The sequence below is a fragment of the Oculina patagonica genome, chromosome 7 (assembly GCF_052425735.1).
Source record: "Oculina patagonica isolate OP01 chromosome 7, crgOcupat, whole genome shotgun sequence".
Lineage (NCBI taxonomy): Eukaryota > Metazoa > Cnidaria > Anthozoa > Scleractinia > Oculinidae > Oculina > Oculina patagonica.
The window spans coordinates 20068607-20094251 of NC_135764.1; the positions used below are offsets into that span (position 1 = coordinate 20068607).

Consider the following 25645-nt stretch of genomic DNA (forward strand, 5'->3'; position numbering starts at 1 on the left):
ACAAACGACAAACGGAAAAGTTTGCACTTGGTGCATTTGACTCTTAAAGTTGTTACCTGGAAACACACGGAACTGTCATGGGCACTAAAATGGCGGTGCCATCATCCATCATACGTATATAAACTTGTGCTTGACATACGCACCCATTACGAAGAAGAAAACTAACCTTGCTTGGGAAAATTAACATTGTCAAAACATTGGGATTGTCTAAGTTAATCTACAACGCTTCGGTTCTAACGTTGCCTGAAAACTTCTCTAAAAAGGTCGATAAGGTAACATTCGACTTTATATGGGATAACAAACCACATAAGATAAAAAAGAACACTTTAATCGGAGACAAAAGCAATGGCGGTTTAAAAATGACAGAGTTCGAGTCTATGAATAAAGCCCTGAAAGCTTCGTGGGTGAGAAGATTTAGTACCAACGTTGACGCGCCGTGGAAAATCATCCCAAATTACTCGACAGAACACTTAGGTGGTTTAAAGTTTCTACTATCTTGCAATTACAAAACCAATGAACGTACACTAAATAACACCCCTTCTTTTTATACAGAAATTCTCAATTGTTGGGAAATGATAAAAAAAATCAAATTCGAAACCGATCAAGACAAAATGGATCCGTACGATATCACAATTTGGAATAACTCCGACATAAAAATTGCAACAAAGCCGGTTTTTTACAAGTCGTGGTACGAGGCAGGTGTTCAAAACGTTAAACACCTCTTGGCTGATACCAGAGAAAAATTTCTATCGTATCACCAATTAATCAATCAATTTAACCTAAGGACAAATTTCACTAAATATTACGGACTTCTTAGCGCAATCAAAAGTAAATGGAAAATTCCGCCAATCCAAAATCAGGGACAATCACGACACCAAAGCTGGAATGACACTGACGAAAATCTTTCCAATGCTGCTCTGCATAATATAATTGTTGAAAATAAATTCCAACCACCAATTTATTAAAATCGAATAATCAGCTACGGATTGGTCGACTCTGATATGCAAACAATATACAACTGGCCTTTTTCTACAACTAAGAATACAAAGTTAATAATGTTCCAATTTAAGATTAATCACAATATTCTATATACGAAAGACAAACTTAAAAAGGCAAACCTTGCATCTGATGATTTATGCCATTTATGTAAAAAAGGAAGACATACAACCGAGCACATGCTTGTAAAATGTTCTCACGCAACCTTATTCTGGAACGTATTTCTTGATTGGTGGTCAAAAACCACCAACGAAAATATTCACTTAACCGACGCCGCTCTTTTATATGGACCTGTTAACTCATTTAAACACCATCAATCGCTTAGCTTGGCTTTGTTAGTGGCAAAGTATTTTATCTACAAATGCAACTTGGTTGAAGATTCCTTAAATTTTTCACTATTTAAACTACAGTTTCGAGAAATCATAATGACGGAAAGATACATTGCAATTAAGAACAAAACTATCAAGCCGCTTTATCGTGAAAAACTTTATCCCAGCAATCTTTGCCACTACCAACGTCTCCGAAATCTAGTATAATATAGTAATAATTATAGTCGTAATTCTTTTTAAATTTATGCCACTTACCTATGTAGTTTTTTAATAGCGCCTAGTATTTATTTGTTTTTCCGTTTATTTCGTTTATTTCGATGTTATATTGTTTACATTTTGAATGCATTTGAATGTACTTATTTTTGCTTTTTGCTTTCGTGTATATAGTTTTTCTTTTTCTTTTGTTTTTATTTATCACTTGTATTGTATGTTATGTTTGTTTATTCAATAAAGCATTAAAAAAAAAAAAAAAAAAATACGCACCCATTACGAGCCCATTAAAACATTTCAGTATAATTATTGCTCCTCGTGTCAACCACCAGGAGTTCAGAAATGTTTTATCAAAGGTGGGGCCTTGAGACTGCTTACAACAAATTCCTTTAAAACAAAATTTGAGGAAAAAATCAAGCACTTTCAATAATCTTGTCTTATCGAGAGACGTTACCCAGAAAGCCGAGTTCAAAGAACCGCTAGCGGTAGTTAATTTTGAAAACAGGATCGAAGCAGGCCCTCCAACCAAAACTTAAAACAAACGAAAAAATCTTGCCTTTTGTGACGCAATACCAACCAGCAGTACCAAACACAGACCAAACTTGAAGCGAATACTCGTGAAAAATTGGCATTAAATACAACAACCATTGCTCAAGAAAAAATAGTCGAAAAACCTTTCCTAATATTATACAAAAGGTGTAGTTCTCTCAGAGATATACTTGTGAGATCGAAACCATGAAAATGGCTAATGCACGTGCGTGAGAGTCATGCATGCCTGTCAATTTATTTTTTATCACTGACTTGGTAAAGTGAAGAAAATTCGGGTTATGGCGCAATAATTTTCGCTGTAAGAAAATGAAAGTTAATGGATAACTAAAATTAGTAGTTAACTGACAATTGGCCAAAAAAATTGTAGTTAACTGACAATTGGCCTAAAAATTAGTAGTTAACTGACAATTGGGTACCCCCATTAGCACCCTCGCTGACGGCTCCTTTAGGAGCTTGGGCTACCTGTGGTTATTCCACGCCGCCGAAACATTCTGAGTGACGTGAAACTTCAGGTGAGAAATCTGGCTGAGAATGCAAAAAAAATCTAAGCGGCGTGAAACATTTAACGCAAAACCGCCACTGTTCGCATTTCACACGCATGCAGCCATTAATATCTAAATATTTGTGAGAAATGCAAAACTTTGGGTGACGTCTTTTTTAGCAACGGCTTGATTGACACAGAATTGCACCGTTTCCCAGAACCGCTATGTCGTCAAAGGAAACTGCCGACTTTCTCTCTCTCCCCCCGGTTCAGGCCTAGGGTTCCGGAAGAGTTAGTTTACACTTGAAGCTTCGTCAGTTGTAAAACGCTAATGAATTGACAAATGTCGAACATACCACAAGATCATACCATAGAATCATAACAAATGTTAAACCGTAATCAAATGAACTCCAGAAGTTTCTGAGCATATTGTTATTATATAAAATACAAAGCAAAGGGGATAGAATTAGATAACCTCACAATCATGTAACCAGAAGCCATGAAGTGATAATACCCGGATGCAGGAAATTTTCCCAAACCGAAAACTGGGAGACGATTGTGTCACAAACTGCATAACAAAATATTTCTCCTTTGAGAAATTAATGTTGGAAGAAATTATATAACTATGAGAGACAGTGTTTCATCACATTTCCCAACACCGAGAAGGACTTCGAAGTCTTTGGAAACGTGTTAAAATACTGTCTCGGGTATTTGATAAATCTTCTCAATTGAAACTTCACCTCAGGAGACAACGAAAAAAAATCGTATTTTAATCACATATTCTTTTGTTTTAAGTTGATAAACTATTAGCGTGTTGTTTTGGGGGAAAACCAATAGTAATTCATCAGAACTAGTTAGCTGACAGTTATTATTAATGCATACTCAGTATGAAGTGTGGGACCTTGCGACTACTAAACATGTTACTAATCACGTGAATAGAATGAATTAATCGTTCACTTCTTTGGAGATCAAGCACTTAAGTCCAGCTTTGCTTTCACTTATTTACGTTCATAAATGTATAAATACGACTCCTCTAAATGTTTTTCTCGTAGAAAAGGAATCTTTTCCTTATGAGCGAGCCGCCATTTTCCTGCGTCTTCCAGCTCTTTACGTTTTTCCTCATAATTCTTGTCTTCCACCAGGCTTATATTGAAGCACAACACTCCACCTGCGATATGTACAAAACAGCATGACTTGTCAGTTAAATAAGAGTTATTTTGACGCAACCGGTGAAGAAACTCAGCGGGAAATTACAACTCACACGGTGTTGCCCAAGGAGAGTGTTATGATGTCACAAAGCCCAGACACCTTAAGTGTTAAGTATTTTATTGGCGAATGTACGTTTTCAACATTTGTCTCATTTAATAAGGAATTGGTCAAAACTATTGCACTCAGACAGGACCCACCACTCTGCAAAAAGACAGGTGGTGTCTTCCTGTACCCCCTTCCTCATGTTAAAAGATGTCTTGTTTGTATAGCCCCCATTCTATCAGGAGTAGAAACTGAGAAAAATATTTAAACCTCTTTGTGCCATTTCTCCAGCAATGCAAGCTTCATGCACACCTAATATTTATGAAAGTCTTAACTCAAATTTTGAGGCCAATAAATTTTGTCCATTTGGCTAATCAGACCGGTGGTATCTTACATAGCCCCCAACCCCTACACAAGGTGGGTACTTGTCAAGTAAACTTGTTATGGCTACTTCCCTTAGCATAATCGTTTCAGTTTCCGATAGAGCTACAAAAGCATCAACTCTATCTAGTGAGAGGGCGTAGCATGATTGATCTCGATGTATTAAAAACTTTTTGTATGACTAAAAATTTTACAAAGTATGTACATTGCACACACGGGAACATGGAATGTGGCGGGGATATGTTGCAGCGACACGTGTGTTGTGAATTTGTGAGTTGTTTGTCTATTCACTGATATTCATCCATGATTGAACGCAAATGTTGTTGAAATTAGTACTTCAGATTTAACTGGGTAATTGGACATTTTTATACCTTTACATATTTGCGAGAGTTATGTGTGTTTGTTGAACTTTTGTTTGTCAATTGAAGCGGTTGTACCCAATTTTAAGTCTGTTAAACACCATGTGGTACGTGAATAATAACTGAAGTAGAAAGCATCATTGTTAGAATATTTTTCTTACCAGGTTTAACAACTTTTATCATCTCCTCAAAAGCACTGGGTCGAACATGCGCAGTACCTAATGCAGAGCTGCATGTCAGTGCATCGTACTGTCCTGTCTCGATGTCGGGTATCCGCTGGTCAGTGATGGCGGCGCAGATGAATTTTTTGTACACGCCCTTTCTTTTAGCTTCATTCAGCATTTCTTGTGACATGTCCAGGGCATCAATGTTGTCATAACCCAGCTTGCTCAGTTCCAGTCCCAAGAGTCCAGTTCCAGCCGCAACGTCAAGAACTTTAAAGTTTCCCTTTTTGATTTCTGGAAACAGCTTACTCACTGAAGCGTCAAAGAGTTTTGCAAATGGTTGTGGGACTTTGTAGTTGGGTTCTTGCATGCTCTTTATTAAATCAAACAAAAAGAAATCAAAGATCTCTTCGAGATATCGACTTTTTTTGCATGAGGTTAGTATGAGTAGAAGCCTGGGCATTGTTGTTCGAACATATCATGGAAGAATTCAAACGTCTTTCAGTTCAAGCATTTTTTATTTTCGCGGAGTAAATGCTGTATTTGTCAGTCGCGACGACTGGGTGCTTTGCGACTCATATACTTTGGCTTGGTTAAAAATGGTAAACTTTGACGTTTGCCTTTAACATGTTTAATCGAAATAGTTGTTTCCTTTCGAGTTAGAAAGATTTCTACTGGGCTTAATGCAGAAAAATAACGCCTGATCGCAGGTTAGGTTACGCACGACAGAGTTACCTTTTGTCTCGTCACGCAATCTTAACCCACATTGAGAAGTAAATTAGACTGTCCACAGCCCTCTATTTTTTCGTGTTTTTTCGATCGATGAGCGCGCGGTGAGAAAAATCGAGAGGCTGTGGACAGTCTAGAAGTAAATTTTCGTTTGGATATTACCAAAAGCCGCTTCTCCTCGCGTTATTCTTTACCTTACGGCTACACATGCCATTTCTAACGACTACATTTCCAGCAAAACAGTTGCTGTTATTTTTCTAATGGTGATCGATGCATTTACTTCTGAACAGAAGAAACGTTTAACGTTTACTGCTTCCACCGGAAGTAATTTCACAACAGGCTACAAAAACACTTATAAATATCACTTAACACATTTAATGATGTTGCAATTAGCGAAGCGCACTAATGACGTCACAGAATTTGACCCCCGGTGTGAGTCAAAATTCGGACAAACAAACCGCTCTCTGTACATGTAAGAGCAATGTATGGTTGGCGGGCACTTTGGAGGCATATTTAGCGATTGTTTCACAAAACCATGGCCAGATTGGCTCGGAATTCGAGAGAAAGCCTTACCTGTGCAACGTAGAAAGCTCAAACCGTGGTTTGAAACAAAAGGTTTGTCAAACAGAGCGATTATTCAATAAATGTGTAAAATGTTTTACTCTCAGTTATTGAATGGATTATAAAGGCCCGATTTGCTGCCGGGATTTGCTGAAAGAAAACATTTATTTTTATGAGAAATGCAAAACGTTTACACTGTTCTTAGTGGCACATTTTCCAACACAACAGAGCTAACCTTAGATTTATGCCACCACAAAATTACACAAAGAAACGCTCGTCCGATCGGTCCCCTTGCCTGACCCGGATATTTTAAGAGGTCAATTTCGTCACACAATTGTCGCGGCAAATACTATTTAATATACACTGATCGAGCTCGGCAGCTGTAGCTGCAGTCTGTAATAGTAATGGGGATAAATAACAGCTTTATTAAAATCAAACCCGCCGTCAATTCCATTAGAAACGCGTTTGAATAGCATAATATTTTCGCCCTCTATCTATCATGTGTCGAAACAGATCGAATGACCGGCGATCAGTGCCGTCAAATTCGGGAAGAATTCTGAATTTTTTGCAACCGACGATCTTTCCGGTGCCTAAATGAAGCAAACATACAAGTGCTATCCTTCGCAATTATATAATTCGATAGTGATTCGCTATCCGCCGCTTAAATTTCTCGGCAGCCTGAATAATTTTGCAGTGGGAATCAAGGTGTTATTATCTTCGACTAATAAATTCAATTTTGGGCCATTTTTTGAATACCTTCAATCTGTTTTCACTTACTTAAGCAAAAATGTTTGGAATCTATCATTTTTCGAGCCTTTCGAGAATCTCGGCCTCACATTATGCCTTTCTCGCCCCTTTTTTCTTGTCAAGAATGTGTGTCATGTGGCGAAATATATCAGTGTCATGTGGCGAAATCTATTTGCGGGCCCAGACGACGTTCAAATAATATCCCATGATGCATATCGTTTCATCTTATATTATCACTGCGTGCGTGACCTAATCAGTATTGTTCAGCTCTCGCGAAGTGAGAAGAAGTGTTCGCCATGGCGTGTTTCCGGACTAGTTTTGATTCAAAAGCTGCTGCTTTCGAGGAAAACGACTTATTCTACGTTCACTGCGTTTCAAAGGAGAATTTCAGTGTCACATTGAAGGGATTTACCTGTGTTTCGCTAGTATACAGAGACTGAAATACATGTTAGTGTTATCGAACAATTGGACGAACGTTGAAGAGCTCTCATTCCTGTGACAGTCAAAAATTTCGGCTATAGATGAGCTATTTGTTCCTGGAGTGTTAATAAAGAAGTCCTGTGCTGATCCGAATCGGTTTTCTTACATTTCTTCTTACATCTCTATCGATCTCTAGTCCGTCCGCTTCGTAGCCGGCGGGCTCGTTCGGCGTTGTTTACATAGTCTGTGAATACATATTTGAGCTTATTACTAGTAGTAATCAGCGATTAGGGGAATGCGTTCGAGTAAGGCTTGAAAGGAGGGGTAGTTTTTGGTGTTGACTGAGATTTCTCCTTTTTCTTGTACAATTTGTTGGTGATGGGACAAAAGAGGAAGGTGAAATGTTTGTAAGAATAATTTAACAACATTGATGGCGAATAAACTGAGAACAATAACTCTATTAATTCCAAGAATGAATGACAATTGCTTGTCTTTGAATGTGTGTTATGTGTAACTAGTGGTAACCACAGGTTAGAAAGTGCGGGCCTCGATGCAGTTAAGAGAAGGTACTGGGAGGGAAGTGTTTTTAAATCACTGGACAAAAGAAAATTATTCCGAGTAAGGTCGGAGTAGCCTGCGTCGCAGAAACCGTCGCAGACGAACAAAGCCCCGGTTGGTTTTGTTCGTCTGCAACGCAGGCTAGGTCGGAGTAACGCGTCACGTTTAAGTCACGAATGTTTTTTATCGTTTCCTATTGGCGCGAACCAATCAGAGTCGTTTTTTTGATTGACAGTTTTGCGAAGTGTAGTCAAGCACGCGGTGTGAATTGAGATGTGATTTTCCTCCGTCGGCAAACTCGCTTTGTTGTCAGTGTTATAAGGAATTTCTCGAGAATAACCGTTGTTGGAATCATTCGCTTTGCCGTAGTTTATCTGTGATACAATCACAGCAGATCTTCTCAAAAGCTCAAAAGCAACACCTTAAAACAACGTCTGCAAAACGTAATGTCTGCAAGACAGAAGCCTTGATCTAATGTGACAAATTGTTGATTTTTCGCATTCTTATTGCTCTTGGAGACAAGATTTTTCTCTTCCGGTTTTACGACAAATGTCGTGATTGACATTTTTTGCATTCCGATCGTTCTTAGTGGAAGAACAAAATTTTCAACTTCCGGTTTGCAGATAGCCTTTATAAACGTGGCGCGCACGCGTAATACGCAATCCGCTGGTCACTGTCAAGATTAGGGTTGCGGGCCTCTCTTGGGCCCGCAATTATTGTGGGTATCATTTATCGAAGTCTGGACAGAACTCTGTGCACGACGTGATTTGGTCACGTTATACAAAAGAATGCTTCCGGTGCCGCATTTACTCGACTGAACAATGGTTCGGTTGTATTCGATCGCTTCATCTGCTCTGATGTCGTCTACACCGTGCAAATGTTTAACGCAAATGCGAGCCTCATCACTCGATAACGCCGTGTTCTGATCACAAGTAATGATCAAGTGGCTCAACAGCCGCCGAGCTACATAACTCGGAAAGTTTGTTATTTGATCACAAGCCATGATCAAGTGGCACAATGGCCGCTGAGCTATACAACTCAGAACATTTGCTATTTGACCACAAGCAACGGTCAGTTTTGGTCGCAGTTCAGCGACCAAAGACGACAGAAGAGGCGATTCTTGTACGGGAACGAAAGTAAACAGTTTTACTAAGTACACAATCTAGCGACCAAACGAAATGTTCTAGCGAATTCGTGAAGCACGCGTGCAGAACAGCGACCAAAGACGACAAAAGACGAGACTAAAATATCGTCGAACCAGTTTCCCGGCCGAGACTTGCCCCTGCAAAAATCAATCGGGGCGGCCAATTTGGAGTCCATACACCTGCGCGCGCATTACGGCTCGATTCATTCCGCATAACAGTGCACAGGCCTACCAACTCAAAAGACACAGGAAACAAAACAGAATTAGGCTTGCGCTCTCCTTCGTCGAACGCAATTACGGTTATTTTTCACCAGTTGTAAGCATTTCACTAATTTGAAGAGTACAGTTATAAGATTACTTTCGAAATTAGTCATTTTGAATGTAAATTTAAATGGCAATGATGACAAAGCGCTCACGAAAGAGCCCAGCGATTGCCTGAAACAGACATCACACATGCTTCGCAGCACGCGGCGCTGGTTTTCGATCGAAATTTCAGTCATCTTTGATCGCTGAAAAAGTCATTAAGATGCGGGTACTTCTGGGTACTTCTTTGCAAGTACAATAATATGGCCTTCATTATGCTAGCGTGAGACCCATATTTAGAAGAAACCTGCTTATTATCCGAAGAATCGTGAATATTTATGACCTCGTTGCGGGTCAGTGAACACTTTGTGAAGGAAAGCTAATCAAAATAAAGGACGTTTTTTAACAAACCACGGTCATACACTGCAAATCAATGGAAGTATGACAAACAACAAAATAATACAATTTTCTTGCTTTTGACTGGAAAAAAAATACGAAATAAACCGTAGAGAAAGCGGCGTTATTTTACGGTGGAATCCGCCATAACTTCGATATTGCGTGAAGTGCGCGGAGAATTGCACCATGGGATACTATTCGAACGTCGTCTGTTGCGGGCCCAAGAGAGGCCCGCAACCCTAATCTTGACAGTGACCAGCGGATTGCGTATTACGCGTGCGCGCCACGTTTATAAAGACCAGCTGCAAAGCGGAAGTTGAAAATTTTGTTCTTCCACTAAGAACGATCAGAATGCGAAAAATGTGTCAATTACAACAGATTGTCGAAACACCGGAAGTTGAAAATCTGTTCTTCAAGAACAATGTGTCAATCTCAACAGTGTGTCACATAAGAGCGAGGCTTCTGCCACATGCCACTGTTGTTTCGGCGTTGGTTTTGAGAAGATTTACTGTGATTGCATTACAGATAAACCACGGCAAAACGAATGATTCCAACAACGATTGATCTCGAAAAATCCCTTACAACACTGACAACATAGCGAGTTCACCGACCGAGGAAAATCGCGTCTCAATTACACCGCATGTTCGATAAAATCATGCATTCCTTGCGTGACGCGCTACTCGGAATAACTGTCTCTTGTCCAGTGATTTTATCGACACCGTCTGAGAAATTTTCGCGACCTGTTGGAATTATTGCTGTGAACTGAGGTGACTTAAGTTATTTGTTATTCCACCATGAACGGCTACAATGCAAAAGGATCCGAAATGGTGTCGTTCAATTAGGAAGTTGAGAATTTTTTCCTCCACAAAGAACGATTAGAATGCGAAGAAATGCGAAGTGTAAAAAAACAAAAGTTTGTCTAATGAGATCGACGCTTCTGTCACATGGAAGGTGAAGGTGACAGTGAAGGATCTTTAAGTGCATCTAGGCTCGCACTTTCTAACCTGTGGTTACCACTAGTTTTAGTAATAGTGCGCTTCGCTAGATGATGTTGCAATTCTAAATTGTGCAACTCAGCAGAAATAATCAATTGTCACGAAATGAGTTCCCTTTGGTTAACTATTAGCAACGTTTTAGTGTGTGAAAGACTTGTACGAGTACAAATTTGCGTTGTTAATCGTTTTAGGTTAAATTAATATTAGCGCCTAAAGACTTGTACTAGTAAAAATTGCGTTCTTAATCGTTTTAAACTTCACTGCCTTCGAGCGCTGAACCGCTTACATTCTTAATTGGTTTTGTGACGTAAGATTTGGGCTACTCACGTTTTTGATTCTTATATAATGTTTGTAAATTTGACAAGTCACGTTTTTTTTTACAAGAACGGAAGTGCTGAAGCACAATTGTGCAACTCAGCAGAAATAATCAATTGTCACGAAATGAGTTCCCTTTGGTTAACTATTAGCAACGTTTTAGTGTGTGAAAGACTTGTACGAGTACAAATTTGCGTTGTTAATCGTTTTAGGTTAAATTAATATTAGCGCCTAAAAACTTGTACTAGTAAAAATTGCGCTCTTAATCGTTTTAAACTTCACTGCCTTCGAGCGCTGAACCGCTTACGTTCTTAATTGGTTATGTGACGTAAGATTTGGGCTACTCACGTTTTTGATTCTTATATAATGTTTGTAAATTTGACAAGTCACGTTTTTTCTACAAGAACGGAAGTGCTGAAGCACAACTATAGAGTGACACAAAGTGACGCGCTTTGATCACCCACAGCGGAAAGTATTCCCTTGAGAGTTAATAAGAATGCGATCCCTTCCGGTTCAGATTTGAGTCCACGTAAACGCTATTCTCCTACTTTTTTGCTTGTAAACAAGCAAAATAAGTCGAAAAAAGTAATATCAGCTTTTAAGCGACGCTTCTGTGTTGGACATGCAGTTTGCATTTGAAAAATTGTTGCTGGTTTTTCACTTGGTATAAGCAAAAGCATCAGCATAGCATACGAACAACGAACAAACTCATTTATCGACATAAACCTCATGTAATCGTAAGCAGGTTTACATCCCGGGGGGGGGGGGTACTCCCCCTAATTCTAGATAGGCGTGTGCCGCGAGGGGTCTAAACCTGGCTTATTTTCTATTTAAGGATGGAGCAAACGAAAATTAGTACTCTTTTTAACCGCCTTACTCACTTATGCTTATTGTTGTGCTTGTGCCAAATGAAAACCAGCCTTTGACGCTGACGTCAGTGGCGTATAAAATTTGAATTTATGTCACGAGGATTATTAAGCTTTTTGGTAAAAAGTACTAAAATTGGCCAGTAGGTCTTCTCGTACATGAAATGCACCTAGTACATCGAGATTGGAGATGAAAAGTAAATTGTTGTTGAAGGATGAAGGGCGCCATAATAATTTTTAGGTGTTTTTCGAGTCCACAAGGACAAAACTTGAAAAAATCAGCCTAATTTTTTCAAAATAATAAAAATTTGGTTTGTATCTGTTCTTAAAAAGTTGGTAAAAACGTACAAAACTGAATTTTCGGTAACTCTCTGTTACCTTCATCAGAGTTAAAATTGGTTCAGTTTTTGCATAATAAGTATTTTATACACCGCCGGTCTCTAGGGATGTTCCCAATGTTAAATAAACTTGTGGGAAATGCACATGCTCATTCACACAGTTAATGTCCTGGATAGAATGTAGCGCTTCTAGGAATAGGCGTTGTTGCCTATTGTTGACATTTCTTTCTAAAATTTCTACATAATCCGGATGAATGTCATGGTCTGTTGTTTCCGCGTGAAATCTTATTGCGCTTTCGTTATTAGATCTTGTGCTCTGCGTGCTCTGCAGTTTTGTACGTTTTTACCAACTTTTTAAGATCAGATACAAACCAAATTTTTATTATGTCAAACACTGATCGCCCTAATAACATAATTTTTTCAAGTTGAGATCTAAAGTTCCTGATGGCATCACAGTTATTTCACTTGTTTATCGCTCCAGTAAACTTGCATTTTGATTTTAACAAAATTGGACCACTATTCGTAGTTTCCACATGTCTTTAAGCCCTTGAGTTTTTGAAGTGAGACTGGTGACAGTGTTCCTTTAAAGGAGCTACCTTTCGGACAACACATCTCAAAAAAACTCGGAAGTTTTTTCAAGTTTATCGTTCGTAATCTGTCTTAATTTTCGTCAGTCTAAACCATCTTTATTTTCGCATTTTACTACTCCTCTGTTGTTTTTCTACTTTACAAAACTATTATTTTGAGGTTTTCTTCAATTTGGATGTAATAAGAAAAATGACTTAAAAATATCGTAGCATTGCTGCTCTGTCTTTATTGATTAACTTGAAGTGTCTTTTGATGTCAGAACTGATGTGTAAACGCATTCAGTGTTAAATTCAAACTAGAAATTTGACAAAAAATCGTCTTTGTGGTTGGCGCGTTCTCTGGACTACAGTAAAAACCCGCGTATAAGAACACCTATTTTGGCGGTTCAGGCTGATTTGGTTCTTATATAAAGGGTTATAATCTGCAAAATCAGCCTGTAAGTGTTAAATAAGGAACATACTAGGCTACCAATAGATGAAATCAATATATATGCACACAATTGTATTTTAATTTTAATAAAATTGATAAATCAAGGCAATACTGTACTGTAATTGGAGTGGAACTATTATGTGTGCAATGAAAAGTAGTGTTGATCGTTGATATTTTTCCTTATAAGAACAACTTTCATTTTTCAGGCTGAATGTGTTCTTATATAAATGGTACTTTATTTCCAAAAATCAGGCCTGGGTGTTCTTAATCCACTTGTTCTTATACGCGGGTTTTTACTGTATGCAGAATTTAGTCGTTTTATGTTGTCTTTGCAGAGGACGGCTTAGAATGTTCCAACAATCCAAGATGGCAACCCCCGTGCATGTGGGCACGTGATTATTATCACAATGCTAGGATACGTGGCTGGAGGCGTCACCAAGAAGTGGTTACAAGTGTAAGGTTGACGTTAATTACCTCATCATATGTTTTTGCCCATTCATCATATTCACGAATGACGTCATCAGTTGAAGACTCATTTGTTAACAACCACAGTCGATCATGATGATACTTGAAAATCTAAAGATACAATGATACAATCTAATTTAGTTGTAAAAACGATATATACAAGGCTAAAAAGGAGAAAAACAATTAAAATGAACCGAACGTTCGGTTCATTTTAATTGTTTTTATCCTTTTTAGCCTTGTATATATCATTTTTACCCATTTAGCGAATATTATGTCAACTAATTTAGTAGTGTTATGAAGTAAATGTGCATTGTACAGCTTGGTATGGGGTTTTATCGAACTGATGAGCTTGAGCGGCCTATTGAACCTGGGTGGAGAGTGCAATAACTTGAGTGAAACTACTGGTGAAATTCTAGTACAATTTGAAAAAAAAAACATTACAGTCAACTCTCTCTTAATTTGGAGCCGTTCCGGACTGGTTCCAGAACGGTCCCGTGTAAACAGGAGGCCTATCCGGTCCGAAAATCGGACCGGATCCGTTCCGGACCGATCCCGTTTAAACATAGCCTCAACTGTGCAGCAATTTCTACCCAGTCGATTTCGTTGAAACTTGCTCACATGAATTCTTGGTTAATTCAAACTTATCGACAGTAATGAGTAAAATCTATCTTCGCGTTTAGAAGACATTCGTGTTTTGTCGAAAAAATAAATTAATTTAAAGTGCTCCAAAATTTAAAGCTTTAAAATATTTGAACATTTGTTATTTCGACTACTAAAAAGGTTAAGGTTTCCATGCCCAAAATTCGATTTTAAAAAGCACCTCCGCTATACCCGCGGGCCGCTTAAAGTATCTTGTACAAGAAGCACCACGCAGCAAATATTGCCCGGGCTCGAAACCACATTTTGACTTCTAAGGCCCCATCCACATTAACCCCGGTAAATTTGAAAACGGAGAAATTTGAAAACGCCGTGTAAAATGTTTTCCGTCCACATTAACCCAGGTAAATTTGAAAACGATACGCTTTATCACACGTTGAGTTACAACGCATACACAGAGCTATTGTTAAAGCTAATTCAACTTTTGCTTTGACAGAGAACACATGTCAGCGTTTTCGAAAAGCCCCGCCTTCGCCCGTTTTTGTCGCCCGCAGTACACCACCAGGCGTTTTCAAATTTACCCACTTTGGAGAGCGTTTTTAAAAAGTATCGTTTACGGTGACCGAAAACGCCGTTTCAGTGTGGACGGTTGGCCTATCCGCGTTTTTAATTTATTGTTCAGTTAGTTGGAGCTACAGTGAAACTCATTCGCTAGCTAACAGACACTTCCCGTAAGCGAACACGGGGAACCCGTGGTAATATCAGTGACATTTTGGTAACGTGAGTGACATTTCCCGTAAGGGAACACCGGCAAACCCGTGATAACATTGGTGACATTTTGCGAAATAATTTTTTTTAAAACTAATTTTGCAAGTCAGTTAATTTACCTTGGCCGCCATTTGACTGATCCCAAAACGTCCAAATTGAATGACACCACTTAAGCCACACACTGTAGAAATAAAACAAGGGAGGACGAATTGCAATCCAGCGGATAAAATAGCCATGTACCTTTTAAAAATACTAATTCAACAAAAAAACAAATTCCTGTAGATACCTTTAGATAGTGCTTCGGTGTTTCGTGGAAACGGCTCATACCATTCAAATATAAATGGCAAATGTCTCAGAGATCAACTAAGATCAATTGTAAAAGAGTCTAAAATGTTTACAAGAGGCAATGAGTACTGAGACTCGGAGACGTTTTAATGAAAAGAGGTGAAAAAATTTTGCGGCATCTTCCTTTGACTGGTCAGTTGTCGAGACAAAGCCTGTGCTTTTCGCTTACAGGCTAAGAAAATTTCATAAAAACAGGTAAGTCAGCTCCAATTGTTCGATAGTTATCACATGTACAGAAATAAAACAAGGAAGGAAGTCCACAGAAAAAAAACTGACTCACGTTAAGGTTACCGTATAGCATCAATGCGTGATTTTTTCAAAAAAACTTTTTCAAGCCAAATCATTGATAACTAGTTTATCTTCATTTTCCAAAAAAAAAACTTTAAAAACTTGAAACGCTTGCGAGTTATTCACATACACGTACCTTTTTAAAAGTCAAAAGTCCGCTAAGTGTTATTTAACAATTAGACTACGAGCCCGAGTTTTCTATGAGCAAATAGTCAACGAGGCGCAGCCGAGTTGACTATCGCTCATAGAAAACGAGGGCGAGTAGTCTAATTGTTTTAGTAGAAACTCTAAAGGATTGCAGTCCAAGACCTACAATATTGTGCACTTTGAAGACAAAAATCAAGAAAATTTACCGCTTAAAGAGCTACGCGAGCGCGCGACTGTTTTCTATCGGCGATTATATAATAACCTGAATTCTACGCGCATTTTGATTGGTTCTTACTTATTATCTATCAGAGTACAGACACATGGATGACGTCACGCGGTGGTGTGACTCGCGCGCGTGATTAGAGTTCATAGTCCAAATCAGAGTTGTCGGCAAAGTTTTTCAAACTTGCGGGGCCACAACAAAGCAAAAAAGTTCAGCTTAATTACAAATCTTCAGTGAGAAACAATACGCCAAGCATCGTTCACCTTTCGAAGCATTTAACTGGGCGAAACAAGCTTGAAGAAGATAGTGAATTATTCGCGAAATTATCCGAAATCTGTATGAAAGTTTGACCGATGTTGTACAGTTGGACGACGCCACGGGAAACAAACTAATTGCGGTTGAACGCTTCGGTTAATGCTTACAGATTTGAACAACTTTCCAAATCAGAATAAAGGTTAGTTTTTTCATTGACTTTCAATTGACTTTCAAGTGACCCACTCGGCTAGCGCCTCGTGGGCCACTTCTCTGTTCATACCACATTTTGACGTCATCTGTGATCTATTACTGAACAGACGCACGGCAAAATGAAATCTATTTGTTAAATAGAAATCAGTAGGAGAACCAATCAGATTCACGGATTTCCAATAGAACACAGCTGAGTTTCTACTAAAAGACAATTAGAACGTGTCAACCGCAGGGTTCGACGGGACTTTTTTCGCGGCGATCTCATCTCGCATTTCAAGTCGCTTTTCTTCTGTTGTTTCCAATTTCATCACAACGATTTATCTAGAATCTTAGTTTTGGTTCAATAGTCAGAAATGTTCACCCAACACAGTATTTGATAAAGACATTTGATCCTTTTGTTAGGGATTAATAAGGCAGCGACAACCGAACCCAATGCATTTCCCAAGCGAGTTTTGTCCCTACACTCTTGGCTGCACACTAGAGATATTTCGCATAAGACCACTCCATATGCTAATCATCTACTATTAGTGGATTTAGTAGAATTACCCAGGAGACCAGTTTCGTGTTGTTTCGTGTTACCTCACACAAAATCATCTTTAATTCCGAATTCTTCGTCATATTTCAACTGGAATCACAATTAACATCTTACGCTTTTTAAAGTTCACTCAACTTTACTTTTGCGGGAACTCGGTTTAAATGAAGTCTGAATAGCACAACGTGCCTCTGCAACGATTTGTACAACGACTGGCCGAAACCACCTAGGACAATCTAGGATGACGCCATAGGTTTCCAACTGCCCAACAAAGTTCTGTTCATGTCTTTTATACAAAGGAAAGGGTAGTCTCCTGGGTATTTCTGCTAAATCCACTAATAGCGGATCATTAGCATATGAAGTGGGCTTATGCGAAACATCCCTACTAGGCGGTTGCCGAGGAATTCATAGCGAATTAAGTTGCCGATATTTGGCTTGAAATATGTTTCTCATCCTGATTTCCTCTCCTTCCAAGACATTTTCTGTCCATGTCCCACAAACAAGCGACTAGAAAGCGCGAAATGTTTTCCTGTCCAGAGCGCCTCTTGGGACTCATTTAGAATCTTTCTTTGTTTTCTACTAGCTGGTTTGCGCCCAGTGGGTGACTGCGCATGCGGTATCCACAGTGTTGACGTCTGGCTTAGCGAAGAGAGCAAAGACGTGAAATGTTCGTAATCCTCTTTAATCAGCTTTAATATAGAGGCGAAAAAAGCGACTTTGTTTTTATTCGAGTGCCTCCTCTATAAATGAATTTATAGTATATGAGAATTTTACGGATTGCCACAAAATTTGGTCCGAAGATTCCCAAGACATTTAGCAACAAAATCGTGCGAGGGATTTTTACTTTTCGAAATACTCCTGCTATGGCCGGAATGGCCCTTCTCGTTACACGTATCAATTTTAAAGTTTTGCAGATAAATTGCGAAGTAACCAATTGGAATATCGCTAAAACTCCATGTGACTGATATTATGCAGAAGTTTTGTTCGTGCGGCTGAATTCGATACCCGATAAAATCGCTAGAAACAACACCGGTTTCCGGGCCGTTCTTTCTGTGCAGTTAACGAAATATTGATATATAGTTTACGGTGGCTGAGTTTAAAACAGCGCGGTAACAATTTTTTTGGCTAAGAACACCCGCGAAGGTATACGGTAACCTTAAAGCCTGGTTTTCACTAGCGACGCAAGCACAAGCTAGTGAAAACTAGTGAAAACCAGGCTTAAATCTCATGTTCAAAGACCGGATATCACAATACAACGGATATATTGCAATCCAGCGGATAAAATAGCCATGTAGCTTCTAAAAATACAAATAAAGCAAAAAGTTAAATTCTATAGATACCTTTAGATAGCACTTCAGTGTTTCGTGGAAACGGCTTGTACCACAGGGCACAGAGGAGTCAAGTCCGCAATTCAAAATCTCTACCGTGCAAAACGACCTTCAAAAGCTTTTCAAAGCGATCGTGTGAGCCGTACGTGATACAACGCCGTCATGCGATACTTGTTTACAGATCGTCTGGTCTGGTGATATCGTATTCATACCCTCATGCGACATCCGCAGACATCGATGTTTGTGGGCGTTACCAGAGAGACCAGCAGAGAGGGCGTTACCAGAGAGACGCTTTCCGAAAAAAAAATCGTCGCCCCTTCGGGCGACGATTTTTTCGCCCCAGGCGACCATTGTCAGAATACGATATCACCAGACGATCTGCAAACAAGTATCGCATGACGGCGTTGTATCACGTACGGCTCACACACACTTTGAAAAGCTTTTGAAGGTCGTTTTGCACGGTAGAGATTTTGAATTGCGGACAAACTTGACTCCTCTGTGCCCTGTGCTTGTACCTTTCAAATGTAAACGGCAAATGTCTCTTCTAGTCGGACAACACGCACAACAACTGCGGGTGTGGAAAACGCTCTCCTTCGTGAACAAAAGAACTTTTAGCGCAGTATGATAGTATTCTCACTGGGAGCCCTCAAGCACAAACGCCCCTAATTCCTTTGGGATATCACTTGTTTACTTCCCTGCTTCTGTATATACCCTAGGGCAGGGTCGTAACCAGGTATATTTTTTCATTGCTGATCCCAAATTTTAGCTCTAAATTTTGATTCCTGATCCCCAAAATGTGTCAACATTTGATCCCTGATTCCATTCTGATCCCATCTGATTGGCCGATCCGGATCCCATGACTTGTGACCCGGGATCCCGGGTCCAGTTTATTCGTTTATTCGTTTATTTAAAAAGGCCCTAGGGACGTTGTCAGTTTTTTTTCAGAGGTATGCCACCCCACCTCCAAAGGCAGAAATTTTGAAATTTAGAGTCTCGGAACGCTGAACACGAAAAATTAATATTGGGCTTTTGCAGGTCTCTTTTGTAAATAGCATGCTGCAAAACTGTAGGAAATAAAACATCAAGTTGCTGAGAAAAGGTCATCAATATCATCCGACTCATTCAGCTTCGCGGCAAAATCATCATCGTTTATGCCAAATCTAGTTCATCCCAGTGGTGGATCCAGACCTTCAGATAAGTGAGGGTCCCGATCATCTAGACCCTGGAATAAGGGAGGGGAGGGGGCCTTCTCGAAAATAATTTTTTCTCAGCCCTATACGGGCCTCTATTTCGCTTAAAAATAAGGTGGGGCCCCGGGCCCCCTCCCCTAGATCCGCCACTGCGTCCTGGGTTGGCTTGGCTCATGAAATACCGGGCTGGAAGTCATTTCAGCAAACCGTACCAGCCCGGAACCGCTTGTTACAATTTAGAAGTATGTAACAAGGCCTGTAGGACTAAAGCTGACAATCTAGCATAGGACATTAAATCTCGCAAGTTGTATCTAAAATAGCCCTGGGGGCAATATATCATATATTAGCCATATAAGGGTAAGGTTTTCAAGCAGTTTAGTCTGGGGTAGGGTATGGAAAATCAGAGAGTTTTGGTCTAAGATAGGGTATAGAGCAGTTTTCAATTGAGTGTCGTAAAACCAAAACCAAAGTAATTACTCTGGCCAATCACAAAGGACACAGACAATCGAGTGAACCAATCAAAACTCGAAGCAATTACATGTAGTTGGCACGAAGCGCGGGAAAACGTGCGCGAGCGAGTCACAATTGGTTTCCTATTTCTGAAACTTCCCCCTCTCATCTTAAGAATTGGTTTTGGTTTTACTCCTGATTGGCCGAGAAAGTGGCGTGAAATTTTTAAACCAGTCACTAAGCGTAGTGAACGCAAAACCAAAGCAAACGCAAATTACTTTCGACACTCAAGTGAAAACGGCTCTAATTTGAAAGAAAACTGATCAGTGGTATGAAGAATTAAGCTCATAAAGGGAATAGAAACTCGAAAAAGAAATAGGCTTTCCTAAACGTTAATAAAACCATCGTAGCAACGTTGTTGACAGAAGGCTTTCCATTAAAAACATTGATAGTGATACAGTTTTTAAAAAGCAAGTCTGGGATTCTGATAGTGATGTAGGCTCGATTTCTCTTTTTCGGGAAAATGAGCCCGCGGTCATCCCCCGAAAGCACTCTCTCTAACTAACGAACGAACGCCCAAGTATTCAAGTACGCTTTACGTACATGTGACCAGCCTTCAATAAAAACATGTAGCACGAGTAAAAAACGGCAAAAGATGGCTAGAGCTTTCGCTCTGTGCTTTGTACTGTCGTTTAAGGGGCTTTGTGACGCAATCTTAGGTAATTTCGGCACTGACCAACTGGTCATAGAATTAACTGAAATATAACAATAACGGCTTAAAAGCCGTTATTGTTATATTTCAGTTAATTCTATGACCAGTTGGTCAGTGCCGAAATTACCTAAGATTGCGTCACAAAGCCCCTTAAACGACAGTACAAAGCACAGAGCTTGCGAAAGCTCTAGCCATCTTTTGCCGTTTTTTACTCGTGTTACATGTTTTTATTGAAGGCTGGTCACATGTACGTAAAGCGTACTTGAATACTTGGGCGTTCGTTCGTTAGTTAGAGAGAGTGCTTTCGGGGGATGACCGCGGGCTCATTTTCCCGAAAAAGAGAAATCGAGCCTACATCACTATCAGAATCCCAGACTTGCTTTTTAAAAACTGTATCACTATCAGTGTTTTTAATGGAAAGCCTTCTGTCAACAACGTTGCTACGATGGTTTTATTAACGTTTAGGAAAGCCTATTTCCTTTTCGAGTTTCTATTCCCTTTATGAGCTTAATTCTTCATACCACTGATCAGTTTTCTTTCAAATTAGAGCCGTTTTCACTTGAGTGTCGAAAGTAATTTGAGTTTGCTTTGGTTTTGCGTTCACTACGCTTAGTGACTGGTTTAAAAATTTCACGCCACTTTCTCGGCCAATCAGGAGTAAAACCAAAACCAATTGTGACTCGCTCGCGCACGTTTTCCCGCGCTTCGTGCCAACTACATGTAATTGCTTCGAGTTTTGATTGGTTCACTCGATTGTCTGTGTCCTTTGTGATTGGCCAGAGTAATTACTTTGGTTTTGGTTTTACGACACTCAATTGAAAACTGCTCTATACCCTATCTTAGACCAAAACTCTCTGATTTTCCATACCCTACCCCAGACTAAACTGCTTGAAAACCTTACCCTTATATGGCTAATATATGATATATTGCCCCCAGGGCTATTTTAGATACAACTTGCGAGATTTAATGTCCTATGCTAGATTGTCAGCTTTAGTCCTACAGGCCTGGTTACATACTTCTAAATTGTAACAAGCGGTTCCGGGCTGGTACGGTTTGCCGAAATGACTTCCAGCCCGGTATTTCATGAGCCAAGCCAACCCAGGACGCAGTGGCGGATCTAGGGGAGGGGGCCCGGGGCCCCACCTTATTTTTAAGCGAAATAGAGGCCCGTATAGGGCTGAGAAAAAAATTATTTTCGAGAAGGCCCCCCTCCCCTCCCTTATTCCAGGGTCTGGATGATCGGGACCCTCACTTATCTGAAGGTCTGGATCCACCACTGGGATGAACTAGATTTGGCATAAACGATGATGATTTTGCCGCGAAGCTGAATGAGTCGGATGATATTGATGACCTTTTCTCAGCAACTTGATGTTTTATTTCCTACAGTTTTGCAGCATGCTATTTACAAAAGAGACCTGCAAAAGCCGAATATTAATTTTTCGTGTTCAGCGTTCCGAGACTCTAAATTTCAAAATTTCTGCCTTTGGAGGGGGAGGTGGCATTCCTCTGAAAAAACTGACAACGTCCCTAGGGCCTTTTTAAATAAACGAATAAACTGCACTGGGCCGCGACAAAATGCTGCTTGTGTACGCAGGATCTATAAAAGACCTAATCAGCCAACAAATGAAAAACATGAAACGTGAAACTGCAAGGCTGATCAAAGTGCGTAGATAACTTAATGCGACAGAGACATGATAGAGACCAATCCGAGAGTCAAGAATGCATAACTATAGACAGCTACAGACATTTCGAATTTGAGACCTTATCTGGTGTCATTACCACGAGCAGAGGGCGCACAAGGATTGAAACAGTTGACTCGCGTTGGCTGCACATTCTGTTCTCTGTAGCATTATAGTGTACCGAAAAGGACTAAAGAGTCCGAAACAGCTGTCTAAAGTTATGCATTCTTAATATAAGATAAGATAAGATAAAAACTTTATTACCGTGTCTGTGTGTTTAGCCCTTATGGACTAATTGGGGACACAATTAAAATACCTAAAATACTATAATAATGCTATTTTTCAGGTCTTTACTTAATTTTGACCATAGAAGTGGTCCAAGATATCTGATACAATGTTTCCCGTAGCGTTTAGTATCAAAACTCGGTAAGACAAAATCACTGTTTCTAAGCGAGTGTGTAGTGTCTTTGCGGACAAAAAGGGCAGAGACGTTGTCTGGCGCAAGCCCGTTCTTGACCTTATACATAAGCGTTGCTGTATCTTGTAAACGCCTATTATATAGTGTGGGCAAATCTGCCCGTCCCAAGAGTTCGTTATAGGTTTCGGCGTGGGATCTGAATATAACTCTTAATGCGCGTTCCTGAATTCTCTCAAGTTTCCTTTTGTCCGAAGACTTACAAAACTGCCATGTTAGATGGCAATATGTTAGGTGAGGTAAAATGAACGTCTTATACAGTAATAGCTTAGCCTTGCAAGGTATTAAATTGCGAAGACGAGAAAGTACTCCGACTTTCTGGCTGGCCTTAATGCATAGCACACGGATATGCTCGGTGAACTCAAGATTATCGTCGATGTGAACTCCCAGTAGCTTGATTTGTTCTGTTTTTGTAATGTCTATGTCATCGATGCTGAGGACTGTGTCGCTCTTGTCCTTATCGAGTTTTCTTGGATTGATATTTAGCGACTGGAACTTGTCTGGATTTGCTTTTAAATAGTTCTTTGAGTATCGAGCCAGGGCTTGGCTACTATGAATTTTCAAACTGCGTCCAACTGTTTCGTGGTCCGTTCCCGTAACGTACATTTGGTGGTCGTCAGCGTACATAGTTAAGTTTGCGTCCTTTACATGTGATGACAGATCATTTTGAAACTTGTTCCAAAGTAAGAACCAGTAAGGGTCCGAAGGATGATCCTTGAGGGCATCCACGTTTCATCTTTATCCAGTCACTCGTGATTTCGCCCGATTTTACTCTGTTATGTCTGTTCTCAAAGAATGATCGCATTAGTCCAAGAGAACGTCTTCTAAAGCCGTAAGCCTCCAGCTTCTTTATCGTCAAGGAATGGCTCAAGCTGTCAAAGGTCTTGCTCATATCTGTAGATAGAATATAAACAAGTTGCTTTGTATCAACGGCCAATTTCCAATCTTCTATCAGCGCAAGCAGTGTTGTTTGGCAGTTGTGTTTTTTCCTTTACGCTGTCATTCTGTTGTACAGAGATTTATCATAATGGCATGTCACCTGGTTGCAAAGCAACTGTTCGAATATTTTGTCGACTGCGGTAAGGGAAGTGATGGGGCGGTAGCTTGTAGTATCCTGTCTGTCTCCCTTCTTATACGCTGGTGCCCACTCGCCCATTTTCCACGCATTAGGCCATTTTCCTTGCTCTATGCAGTTGTTTAGTAAGGGATGCTGCTGTACCCTCAGCCACGCTCTTGAGAAGCTTTGGTGAAATACGCGAGTCCCATCCACTAGATTTCTTTGGATTGATATCTTGATTCTCGGATTGGTCTCTATCATGTCTCTGCCGCATTACGTTTTCTACGCAGTTCGATCAGCCTTGCAGTTTCACGTTTCATGCCTTTTTAAATGAGCGCGATAACCGGGCTGACCCAGTTTCAGAGGGACGAGATTGTCTCAGCTGTTTAAAATTTAAAGGCCTACACTGGGACCCAAAATCGCCCAAAGTCGCTCAAAGTATAGATATTTTCTGTAACAATGCTTTATGGTGTACCAGGATGATTTCCATGTACATGATACAACAACTGTACTTAGGTCGGTCACCTAAAATTGCCTAAAAGGTCACCTAAAATTGCCTAAAGTCGCTCAAAATCGCCCAAAGTCGCCTAAAGTCGCCCAAAATCGCCTTAAATCGCCCAAAATCGCCCGTAATTTTGGACAAAATGAGCTAAAATTGCCTAAAGTCGCCCAAAGTTACGGCGACTTTGGGTCCCTAATTTAATCAACGAGCGTTTGGCTCACTCAAAATTGTTTCGCGCTCTGTATCTGAAACTTATTTACATTTTGCTGCAACGACAGTTAGTCACCCTGGTCACACGATAAAAAAAACAATTAGTGGTGTTTACCCTTCAGGGGCGGATCGAAAAAGTCTCGTTTCTATTGGCTATCACAGTTAGCCAATGACGTTGTGTTCTTTTCGATCCTCTTGTGTGTTTCTTCGACGGCTTTTTTCTAGCCTTTTATAGGGACCGGTCATAATTTATCGCCTGGGGGGAGCGGAGGTTTTTGGGTTAAACACAGTGAAAGTTAGGTGATCCCCCCTTTAAATAATATTTTAACCGCATTGCCCAACAGACTTACGAGTCTGTGTTTCGTCACAAGTAATATAGGTTCAGGAACTACCTGTTTGAACAACAACAAATGCGATGGGCGCTAATAAGATAGAGGAGCTAGCTGTCAAACTTAACAAAGCGAATAATTTACTAAAGAGTGAGAAACACGGAGTGTGCTAAAACATAAAAGTTCATTTCAGGCATACAGAGCTGCATTCGAAGGCGAAGAGCTCGCCTATTTAGAAGAAGCACAAAAGCGAATCACTGCGTTGTACACGGAATGTCAGTCCGCTTCAGACAGGTTAACAGCAGCGCGACAGCAATGCTCCGCTGCAATTACGAGGTAAGGATCAAAAAGATAGAAAGTGTAATTGAATCATGGCAGTTTAGGAGGCTCAGTTTAATCGGAAAAATTACCATCATTAAAAGTCTCCTGGTTTCCCAACTGGTCTATATTTTAACGCCGCTAACCACCTCCGTAGAAGCATTACAAAAAGTCAATAAAATGTTTTTCGATTTTCTCTGGGATGGTAAAGGAGATAAGGTTAAAAGGATATTTATAACCAAAGATTACAAGGAGGGCGGCCTAAAAATGATTGATATAAACAAGTTCAATCAATCTCTCAAAGTCTCCTGGATCCAAAAATACCTGGATCCGACAAATGATGGGAAATGGAAATTTGTTTTCGAGGACAGTCTTAAAAAGCATGGAGGAAGGGATATTTTCACCTGCAATCTTCACAAAGACGACATCCCCACGTTAGGGGTCTGTAACCCCTTC

The 25645-nt window shown here is 40.0% G+C and overlaps 1 protein-coding gene across 8 annotated transcripts in view; it reads right to left on the reverse strand.

The window, feature by feature from the left end:
* Positions 1-3144: 3144 nt before the first annotated feature.
* The window catches only part of LOC144661120 (methyltransferase-like protein 27), a 73188-nt gene continuing 50687 nt past the window's right edge, over positions 3145-25645 (reverse strand). For 6 of the 8 annotated variants that reach the window (XM_078521830.1, XM_078521832.1, XM_078521831.1 and 3 more), the window contains 4 exons: positions 15059-15120; positions 13584-13685; positions 4718-5093; positions 3145-3733 (listed from right to left, as the gene is read on the reverse strand). In XM_078521830.1, coding sequence (XP_078377956.1) covers positions 3564-3733; positions 4718-5093; positions 13584-13685; positions 15059-15120 — 710 coding nt within the window. In that variant the 3' untranslated portion in view covers positions 3145-3563. Of the gene's footprint in view, positions 3734-4717; positions 5094-13583; positions 13686-15058; positions 15694-18279; positions 18396-25645 lie in introns of those variants that run through there. The other 2 variants (XM_078521835.1, XM_078521829.1) reach the window with 2 other exon arrangements.